The sequence below is a fragment of the Alexandromys fortis genome, unplaced genomic scaffold (genome assembly GCF_014885135.2).
Source record: "Alexandromys fortis isolate MF-2015 unplaced genomic scaffold, M_Fortis_MF-2015_v1.1 scaffold_159, whole genome shotgun sequence".
Lineage (NCBI taxonomy): Eukaryota > Metazoa > Chordata > Mammalia > Rodentia > Cricetidae > Alexandromys > Alexandromys fortis.
In genome coordinates, this window is record NW_026068031.1 from 3,668,423 (window position 1) to 3,679,981 (window position 11,559).

At 42.9% G+C, this 11,559-nt stretch overlaps 1 protein-coding gene across 2 annotated transcripts in view; it reads right to left on the reverse strand.

Moving 5' to 3' along the window:
• Tmed10 (transmembrane p24 trafficking protein 10) overlaps window positions 1-11,559 on the reverse strand; it is a 35,952-nt gene that overhangs the window by 5,434 nt on the left and 18,959 nt on the right. For both annotated transcript variants that reach the window (XM_050164592.1, XM_050164593.1), the window contains exon 3: window positions 9,065-9,138. In XM_050164592.1, the coding sequence (XP_050020549.1) occupies window positions 9,065-9,138 (74 nt within the window). The remainder of the gene's footprint in view (window positions 1-9,064; window positions 9,139-11,559) is intronic.

Consider the following 11,559-nt stretch of genomic DNA (forward strand, 5'->3'; position numbering starts at 1 on the left):
TTCTCCCAAACAAAAGAAATTTTCGCTAACTCCTCCCTACATTCACCATTTACTTCTTGTTTATTCATTTATTTGATAGTCTCACAGGCTGACCGCAAACTCAAAGCAATCCTCCTCCCCCAGCTTCTGGAGTGCTGTCTATGAAATGCTACAAACATGGAAAGAATGGAAGGGTTTAGGGGTGATTTCCATCGTTTCTTTTCTAATCTATGTATATTTTCTTCCTGACACAGGTAAGAGGCCTACACTGGCTTAATTTATCCTATCTCAACCTCTAATGTGCGGGGATTATACGTGTGCAACAATCCACCAGTTTACTTAACTATTCTTTGCTGAATGAGTACAGAACAAGATAAACATTATTAAATATAATCAAATTTTTTTTTGAGGGGGTGAGACAGGGTTTCTCTGTATAACAGCCCTGACTGTCCTGGAACTAGCTCTTGTAGACCAAGCTGCCCTCAAACTCAGAGATCCGCCTGTCTCTGCTTCCCGAGTGCTGGGATTAAAGGCGTGCGCCACCACTGCCTGGCATTATCACTTAAAAATTTAACAGGAACCATCTGTTAAAGCAAGGGTAGAAAAGCTGAGCTTATGTGTAGAGTACATTTAAAATGTGCTGCTGAGTTGACAATGAGACCCCTAAGTCTCCACTGGATGGCTATCTCTTCACAATGGAAAATGCTGGCCGCTTTTTAGAATGTCTAGCAGCTGTGTAAGATTTAGCCAGTAGTTAAATGTTCTCTGCTAAAAAATTTAATTACTAAAATCAGAATAAAAATCCAGAGTCTCCCCTGAAGCTCTTCAGCTCCCGTGAGACCCCACATCCCCTTCCAGAGGCAGCTGCAGTTATAAGCTCAGTGCTCGGGTTTCCAGACGACGATAGAAGAGATGTGGTGTTTACACGTTCCTAGCTGAGGGCCTAGCGTTGTCATTAACCTACAGTATTTATCTGCTGTTTTACTTCACACAAAGTTACAGAGCACAAAATTCCCCAAGGAAAGTCGGGTATAGTGGCAGACATCCTTAATCTCAGCTCCAGGCGGATCTTAGCCTGGTTTAAATAGTGAGTTCTAGGACAGCCAGGGCTACAAGGTGAAACCTTGTCTCAAAACAACCACAACAAAACAACCCAAAACTAAATAAACAAAAATCCCCGGGAGAAAGGTACCAATGAGATGTATAATAAAACTTAGTCCGTTTAACATCTTTCCTGCTCTATGCTTCCTCATCTGGAGCTTCCTGAATGCGACAAAAGGCAACAGCAAGAAACTTCTTAGACATCAATTATTTAAGGGTCCCCAAATAGAAACTTGCAAAAAGGAACTGGAAGTGAAACTGTGGTTGTACTTCTGCCAGCTAGAATTTATATATAGATATGATAGATATTGATATGATGATAGACTCTGATATGACAGATGACAATAGCCAAAGGCCTAAAACTAAAAGGAAAAAAATGCATCGCTATCAAGGATGGCCTATGAAAACTACATCTATTCCTCACCTTTGCAGTATTTCTTTCTCACCTGGATAAGCAATACATAAATGCTCTCGGCTAAAAATTTAATTACTAAAAACAGAATAAAAATCCAGAGTCCACCCTGAAGCTCTTCAGCTCCTGTGAGACCCCACATCCCCTTCCAGAGGCAGCTGCAGTTATAAGCTCAGTGCTCGGGTTTCCAGACCACGATAGAAGAGATGTGGTGTTTACACTTTTATGTATATGCAAGCGTATCCCAACACACAAAATAAAATAACGGTACACACTATGCAGGGTTCTACGGCTCGCTGTTTCCACCTAAAAGGTCTTTTCAAAAGCATCAGAGCTTTGGATTCATTTCATTCTTCGGGTTTCTCTGTGTAACCAATCAGGCTGTGCTGGAACTCACTCTGTAGACCAGGCAGGCCTTGAATGCTGGGATTAAAGGTGCACCACCACTGCCCAGCCATTTCATTCTCGATGGGCGTGGTCGATCGGTAACTAACCACACCAGTTTAATAAAATATATTCAGCTTTAATAAAAAGAAAGGGAACTCACAAACCCAGGGTTTCAGCAATTCAGGAGCGCAGAAACACACACACACACAGAGAGAGGGAGAGAGAGAGAGAGAGAGAGAGAGGGAGAGAGAGAGAGAGAGAGAGAGAGAGAGAGAAACGCTCCTGGATGTTTTTATTGGTTTTGTGTGGCCCCAGGAGGACAACCTTAAGCAGCATGCGACTGGCTGAAGTTCCCCATCACATTCTTAATGACTACGTGATATTCCACAGAGCTTATTCGGTCATTCAGTCTGCAGCCCCTTCTCTAGTACTGGGCTACTTAGAACTCTTTACAACTATTCAGAACTAAGCAGTTCAATTATGATTTTCCAATCTGATTTTATTTCCTCAGTGAAATTCATACTGAACCACCATCCCTTCTTTCAGAAAATTATTTTCAGGCTATTATTAGTGGGATAAAGATTTCATTAAAATTAGAAAGAAAAAAAAATAGGGCTGGAGAGATGGCTCAGTGGTTAAGAGCATTGCCTGCTCTTCCAAAGGTCCTGAATTCAATTCCCAGCAACCACATGGTGGCTCACAACCATCTGCAATGAGGTCTGGTGCCCTCTTCTGGCATGCAGACATACACACAGACAGAATATTGTACACATAATGAATAAATAAATTTTTTTTTTTTTGTTTTTTCGAGACAGGGTTTCTCTGTGGTTTTGGAGCCTGTCCTGGAACTAGCTTTTGTAGACCAGGCTGCACCACCACCGCCCGGCTTAAATAAACATTTTTTTAAAAAAAGAAAGTCTCATTTTTGCTGAATAACAACTTTGCTTTTAATATTAATTTAAAATTGAGAAAGCATCAGTGTGTTTTCTCACACTGGTGCAGGTCTTTAATCCCAACACGTGGGAGGCAGAGATAGGTGGATCTCTATGAGTTCAAGGCCAGCCTGATTTACAGAGTGAGTTCCAGGACAGACTCCAAAGCTACACAGAGAAACTCTGTCTCAAACCCCAACCCCCCCCCCAAAAAAAAGAGATAGAGAGAAAATACATGTAAGTATATATATGCATGAATGACTATATGAACAAAACTTGCTGATTCAGCTAAAAAACACAAATAAATAAAATTAAAATAAAACTCAGAAAACTTAAACCCCCGTGAGGAACCATCTGTTGGGACAGGCCATTCAGGAACGACAGGAAGAGATAGGGAGAGAATATGAACAAAGTACAATGGCATATATGTATACAACTGCCATAAATTCATTACCTTGTAAACAATTTAAAAACAAACGATGGCAAGGTGCAGGTTATGTACAGGAGACACACTCTACACAGAGGTAATCAGCTATACTAGAAGCTGAACTACAAGGTGTATTTTACACACACCAACACATGCATGCTTTGAGGTGGGGATAAGAAAGCAGCAGATAAAAGGCTCACAAGTAAGGCCGAGAGCCAGGCCTGGCTGGAGCTACTTGGGAAACTGATGCAGGAGACTCCTGGACTACTTACTGAGTGAACACAAAGCCAGCTTGAGCAATTTAGTGAGCTCCTATTTCAAAATACCGAGGTGACATGAGGGCTAAGGATATTACAGCCCAGCGGTAGAGCACTTGTCTAACATGCACCAGGCCCAGGTTCAGTCCTCAGTACCAGAAAAAGGAAGGGAAGGACAGGAGGAAGAAAGTGGTAAGAGGGAGGGGAGGAGGGAGGGGAGGAAGGGAAGAGGGAGAAAAGCCTAAGCTAAGCTGGGGGTGAAAAAAGCAGCATGACTAATTAGCCCTATTAACACATGTTCAGAATGGGTATTTTCTATTTTACTGTATCTTTTAATCATGGAAAGTATTAGTATCCTATGTTTTTAGCAAAGAAACTAAGACTCAGAGACACTGAATAACTTCACAGCTTGGTGGAACTGAGACGAGACCCAGTCCATCGGAGTACATTATTCATTCTGTAAGTTCTAGAAATCTGATGAAGAAAATCAGCTATTACAGTAGAATGCTCCTGAATCAAAAGTGAATAAGAGCAGGTGTGTAACCTATAACCTAGTACTCAGGGTGCCAAGGCTGGAGAACTGTTGTGAATTTGAGGCCAGGCCGAGTTACAGAATGAGACGTTGTCCCCAAACATGCATGCATGCAGACACAATCATCTTGGTGTGGGGATACACACTAGTGACCCCAATACTTGGGAGGTAAAGCAAGAGGCTCAGAGGCTCTTTGAGTACTACACAATAAGTTTGAGGTGAGCCTGGGCTGCACAAGACCCTACCTAAGACAGATAGACAGACAGACAGATACTTAAGAGTGCCCTCCCCCAAAAGGTGAACAATTACACTAGGTCAGAGGGGTCTGGTTAAGTTTTCCAGACTAATAAAGTTTGAGAACCTTTCCAGTTTTCCCATTGCTACTATTCTCATGTTTGCAGATAAAAGAGTAAACCTTTAAAAGAAATTCTGAGGCATTCTCCAGGAGACCTCCTTCACTTGCCTGGGATTAAGTACATCAAGACTTTATACACAAGTCAGTTCAAATCTAAAGAAAGACATCTCAAGGCTGGGCTATAGCTTGACTGGCAAAGTGCTTGCCTAGCATTCATGAAGCCTTGGATCCCTAGCCTTGCAAACAAGGAAAATGAATGCTTGTTTAAAAGAAAATAAAAATCTACTACCACCCTCAACCGTTGTTCTGCTTGTCTAAATGTCTGACTTAATGCTCCAGGTTTCTTGAAGAATATCAGGTTATATGTTCCTTGAAGACAGACTAATATTCTAACTACTTTTTCTTCTAGGGCTGGAAATAAGGCATTTTATCCCGAGCTTGAAAAAGGCAGGCCACGGCAATGGGTAACACAAATATTCCACTCCTAAGGGGGTGCCACTCCTAAGATGTCGCATGAAGCTATTAAGTAATCAGTATTAGAGGAACAGGGTACATACTTTATGAGGAGAAAACTTAACATTCCATAGTCAGCCCTTTTGGTGGCAGATTAAGATCAGCAGCACCATGGTCTCTTGAATCTCTAACGAGGCTCGGGCATTTATTTAGCATCAAAACTGCCATAAACCCAAGAATATTCCTTCTGTAGTTCAGAAGCATACAATCTCATTCTACCCAGTCCTACTTATCTGCACGGGGTAATCATGAGGACTCCTTCAGTCACTGCTGTCCATGAAAGCTTCTTTTCCCTAAGCCTAAAGCTACGGCTGGTACAATGAACACACATATACTGACATATTGACACATTATTGTCTTGACTGTATCTCAAGCTTGAATACAAGGAAATCACCTAATACACAGCACTGGCCTCAAAGGAGCCAGCTTTCTCAAGCATTACGATCCTCTTAAGCAAGCGCTCTGTGTGCCATGATCACTCTGCATCTTTTTTCATAAAGCCCACTTGCCCAGAATAAATCCTCCATCCCATAAATCTACCACTTTAACATGACTAGTCCATATTGCTTAGAAAAAACTAAAAGCCACGTGGCTTTTTTCCTGTTTATGTACCTTCAGAGCATTAATAAATTAAACTCTTCCTAAATTGCATCCAGATCTGCAACTCTGATCATGACATGACTCCACAGAGATCACAGATTTATCTACAATGGCACTGAGAAAAGAACTTAACACTCAAAAAATAAGCAGAACAAATAAATGCAACTTCAAGACCCATAAGGCAAATTCAGTCAAGTTAATTTGCTACCTCTATGTTCCACCTCAAAAGCATAAACCAGCTCTCAAAGCTCCAAAGGCAAAGCAATAAATCTAGGTTAACAAAAGGTAAAGATAAAGAACAAGATCCAAGGACTAATCTGGCACCAGAGGAGGCACATGGATCATAAGCCATGGTCACAGTCGCTCACAAGGCCAACAGCTATCAAAGTCAAGTTCAGATAATAAGTTCAATCGCGGCAGGAAATCTGAAGGCCCTTATTTCTGTTGTGATCATTTGGTAGTCTCCAGGATGGGTAGGGGAAGAAACTAAAACTCACATGCTGATCAACCACGTTTCAGGGGCCTTACTCACGTCCTGTCCTTTAACTTAGGAGTCTGTGGAAGTGGTGTACAGAAGCAGAATTCCTCTTTCCTGCCAGCATTCAGAGAACCAGAACACTTGGGAAGTCTTCGGCTGTGACCCCGACTATGTTCTGGAGTGTCTACTGATAGAATGACAGACTTGGAGAACCTAGCTAACACAGGACTTCCTCATGTTGAAAATGTAGCCATCCACATCAAGAAAGGTCATGCATAGCTCAGGAGTTAGGGGAGTTCTCACGCATGGCTCCTTCTTTATGAAGAACTGCCTTTGGCACCAGATGAATGCAAAAAAGAAATAAGAAAGAAGGCAAGGACATAACTGCTCCTAGGTATAAAGGATGAGAAAATTTATTATGGATATGTGGAAGCGCATAGCCAGAGTCAGACACAATGGGGAGAGTCCAGGCTGAGCTGGGCCACGTGAGGAAGGGGGAAGAAACAGGGGAGAGGTGCAGGAGCCAGGAGGCACAAAGAGTAGACAAATGGACAAGGTAACCAAAATGTCTGGATTCTATAGGAAAGAGCAGCTGGGGGAAGGGGAGCCCAGCCCCTAGGCTGGAGTCAAGAGGACCCTGTAATAGGTAGGGACTGGGAGATTAGGGAGAACTTGGAGGCCACTTTGGTGATACACAGTCTGGCAGTCCTAGTATCAAATATGAGACTAAAGGGGATTGACAGTTTGAGCTCAGCCTGTGGCTACATAGTGAGTTCCAGGCCAACCTAGGCTACATGGTGAGGCTGTCTGAATTTTACAGGACTCATTCAGATTCCATATTGAGATGCTGGATGTAAGAAAAAAAATATGCTGCCTTTCTGATGCCAAATGATTCAACTCCTTTAGGGATAAAGGGTCTTCAGGTCTTAAAATTAAATGTCTCAAAAATTCTGGGCAGGAGAGATGGCTCAGGGGTTAAGAGCACTGGCTGCTCTTTCAGAGGTCCTGAGTTCAATTCCTAGCAACCACATGATGGCTCACAGCCATCTATAATGAGATCTGGTGCCGTTTTCTGGCCTGCAGGCATACATGCAGACAGAACACTGTATACATAATAATAAATAAATCTAAAAAACTTTAAATAAGCTCAGTGCTCTCCATCAATTACCTAGGGAACAAAATGCTTCTGTTATCTTTCTTTCACCACAGGCATTATTAGCCCAGGATAAGTCATGGCTATTGCTACGCAAGGTCCAAGAAGTCTAGTAGCCTAGCCATAGACTCAAAAAAGGACTGACTTTGGCCTGTCATAGCTACCCTGCTTTTGCCTCAATTTGTTCTGCTGTTGAGAGCTGGGAGAGAGGAAGTCATTAAAGACAGCGATAGGGAAGAGTTTGTGGTTAGGAAGCAGAAGCTTAGAGCTGTGTGGTAATCATGTGCGTAAAAAGCTTAGGACATGCCAGACATCCAAAGCAGGAAGCAGGCAAGGGAAGCGATGTAGTTCCTTTCCGCTAGGGATTCCCCTTTTATATAAAGCAGGGGGCCAAAAAAGATAAAACTCCTTTTCCAGTGTAACACATAAAGAGACTGGAAATGTCAGGAATTACAGGAATAACTCCTGCAGTATGTGGTATGGTAGTAGTACCCATACCATTCTTTTTTATAAAGGCACAGTAATGCCAAGTGTTTTGGGGAGAATATGATGTCTTAATAGGGCTTCTGGTACCCTGCTATTTAATACATATGTGCCTTAATCTATGGGTGGAAACAGCAGCAGTAACAGTGCACTGAAAACACTGCACCTGCTCTTGTAATTCAGAGCTGTCCTGTCAACCCCTCAAGACTCCGAAACATCGTGGAAGAGGGGAAGAAAGAGTACAAGCTCTAAAACACAGGGAGGAGTGCTGGGAAATGCTGTCTTCTACATATGACATGGTCTTGCTCACGCAAAGAACTCACAGCAGCTGTGCAAGAAGCTGAACAAGACCAAGCCAAGGGCTCAGAAGTCCCCAACCTAGCTGAGGAGCTAAAGACTGTTACTGGCTGCTAGCAGAGAGAGGGAGAGTCATTGTTCTTTGGGAATGGGGCCACTGTTAGGTTGCTCATGTCCCACACCCATGTGCGTATAGACAGCACTAACTAGGCTCAGCAGGCTAGAAAGAAGACATAAGCCAGATGTGGGGACACAAACCTTTAATCCCAGCACCTGGGAGGCAGAGACAGGCAGATCTCTGAGTTGGAGGCAAGACTAGTCTACAGAGGGAGTTCTAGGATGGGCAAAGCTGAGAAACAGTGTCTTGAAAAAACAAAAAAACAAAGACATGAATTTAAAAGACACATTTGGGCCAGGCGGTAGTGGCGCTCGCCTTTAATGCCAGCACTCAGGGGCAGAGGCAGGCGGATCTCTGTGAGTTCAAGGCCAGACTAGTCTACAGAGTGAGTTCCAGGACAGGCTCCAAAGCTACACAGAAACCCTGTCTCGAACTGTGGTGGTCTTCGTACCTCTGTCCCCCAAGTGCTAGGATAACAGGTGTGCACACAAGGGCCTCCTTCAAATCTCTACTCATGACAGCCGCTCCTCTCTTATAGCTTTTTGTACCACCCTGCCTCTTCTGTAAGTCTGGAATTACTTAAACTAGAAGTTTGGTTGTTTTATTTTTCTTTTGACTACTACTGTTTCTCAAAACCAGTACAGCTATTCAAGATTAAATGACATTGAATCTATGCCCTAAGATCTATACCTACCTATAATTGGGGGCAGGGGAATTTAAATTTTTTTTTAAACTTTTGACTAAATTCTAGTTTTAAAAAATTGTTTGTGCATTTCCTGCCCCTAGAATGCTAATGGCATGACTGAACTCTTTACACACCAACATAGCAGCTGTACAGACAGACGATTCAGTCCATTGGCTATAATCACAGCGAGAATTATTGTTCAAGTCTGTTACTACAACCTTTTGTATCATATCACTAGGCCCGTAGCTGGTTGTCACATGACTGCTGAGAAAACCACGCCTTCTGGCCGGATCAGGTACAGCACCTCAGGGCCCCAGCTGGAGCACCTCACAGCCCCGGCTGGAGCAGTACATACCTCTTCATAATTTTTCGCCTCTACTCCATGCTTCATGTCTAGAATCACGAGTTGGTCAGGTATCCGCCCTGTTCCTAAGAAAGAAATCAAAAGACTCATTGTGCAGAATACTTAAAATTCCGGGAAATCACCCGTCCACCCTCCCTCTCCCTAACCCCATCTTCTCAATAGAAGGAAACAGTCACAACTTTCTGCCACCCTGCAGCAGCAAAGTCCTGGCCTGGACTAAAATCACCAACACTGCAGACAAAGCTTCCATCTGTGCAGGGTGCCGGGGACCAAGCAGGACATGCTGCTGGCAAACAGCCCTAAGCAGGACACAAAAGACAGCAACTGCTACAGGGGGCAGACTAGTCAAAGAAAGCACAACCTTCCTGCACTAAGATGCTCAAGTCACAGCAGCATGAAACTGAGTGGTGTGCAGGTCAGCAAGGACTGAGCACCATTTATACGCTCTGCTAAATTCTGAGAGACACTCAAGGTCTCCCAGGGTTACAGGGTATACTAAATTTAGATTACTTAAAACAAATTTCAGCATTGAAAATATAGGCTTTATTTAATAGTCTTCTTTGATTCAAACATTTTGACAAAAGTAGGGCCTAGGCCTATTTTAACAGGCTAAAAGAAAGTTTTAGGGACATCCCCATTAAGCCTCTGAGAGCTACAAGCTCAAAAAAAAAAAAAAAAAAAAAAAAGCCAAATTTATTGTCTGAGTATGACCCTCAGGATGTTTCTTGGAAGGGAATGTCCATCTGGGATAACAGACCCAAGCAATGTAGCATACACAGTAGAAAGTTAATCTGATTTAGCAGATCTTAAGACACTAAGCAGGAGAAGGAAAAAGACTCAAAACCCCAGAAAACTGCTCAATTTCCTGGATTTCACCTAGTTATAGAATTAAAATCTGTCCACATGAAGCTAGGCAGTGGTGGCACACATTTTTAATCCCTGTACTTGGGAGGCAGAAGCAGGTGGCCAGCCTAGTGTACAGAGCAAGTTCCAGGACAGCCTACACAGAGAAACCCTGTCTGGGGGACAACGATGAAGACGACAACAACAGAAAAACTATTTGCATGAAATTAGAAACCTTAGACAATCCAGTGCCATTTAGAGCAATGGGTCTCTTGATGTCATTAGCCATAGAGAATGTTACTATATCCTTTGCTGCCTGGGAGACAGACATTTTCTGAAACTGGCTAAAGTCAACTCAAACTGATGGAGTGCTCACTGGAAGCTAGAACTACACTACTGAGACTATACTGCTGAGACAATGGTCTGTACCCTGTCACTTGTATTATAAATAAACGCTGATTGGCCAGTAGCCAGGCAGGAAGTAGAGGTGGGGCAACGGGAATTCTGGGAAGAGGGAAGTTTCAGTCTGCAGTCATCACCCACAGAGCAAGCAAGATGTGACGGCCTCGCCAGTGGCTAACAGACAAGAATTATGGGCTAATATAAGTTATAAGAGTTAATAAGGGGGGAGGGGGAGGGAAAAGGGAGGCGGGGAGGAGGTAGAAATTTTTAATTAAAAAAAAATTTAATAAAAAAAATGGGAAAGCCGGGCGGTGGTGGCGCACGCCTTTAATCCCAGCACTTGGGAGGCAGAGGCAGGCGGATCTCTATGAGTTCGAGGCCAGCCTGGTCTACAAGAGCTAGTTCCAGGACAGGCTCCAAAGCTACAGAGAAACCCTGTCTCGAAAAAAACAAAACAAAACAAAAAAGGGAAAAAAGAGTTAATAAGAAGCCTGAGATACTAACACAATCAGTTTATAATTAATGCAGACCTCTGTGTGTTTATTTGGGACTAAATAGCTATGGGACCTGATAGGACAGAAACCTTAGTCAACATTATACAAAGACTACACAAAGGTATAATCTCTTCCTTCAAATGATCTAATAATGTAGGACAGACAGACACATACACAAATTAAAAAAAAATTAAAGATTTATTATGTATACAGTATTCTGCCTACATATATCCTATAGGCCAATAGAGGGCACCATATCTCATAACAGATGGTTGTGAGTTACCATGTGGTTGCTGGGAATTGAACTCAGGACCTCTGGAAGAACAGTCAGTGCTCTTAACCTCTGAGTTAAATTTAAAAAAAAAATTATATATATATATCTGTACCCAAGTTTTGCTCCAGCCCCACTAGCTAGCTGCTTAACAATATCGGCCTAGAGCTCACTCTCTTCTCCTATTACCTTTGTTCCTCAGCTAGGATTATTTGAGATTTGGATTTAAACTTTTAAAGTGTTTTGTACTTTAACCACAGGTGGGGGTGGGGGTGTCATGTGCAGATATATCTGTATAAGCCAGAAGAGGGTGTCAGATCCTCTGGAGCTGGGGTTACAAGTGGTCCTGAACCACCCAACCTGGGTGCTAGGAACTGAACTCAGTTCCTCTGGGAGAGTGACAAACATTTTCAACCAATAAGCCATTTCCCTAGCACCCTCCCCACTTTAACACAGGGTCTCATGTAGCCCAGGCT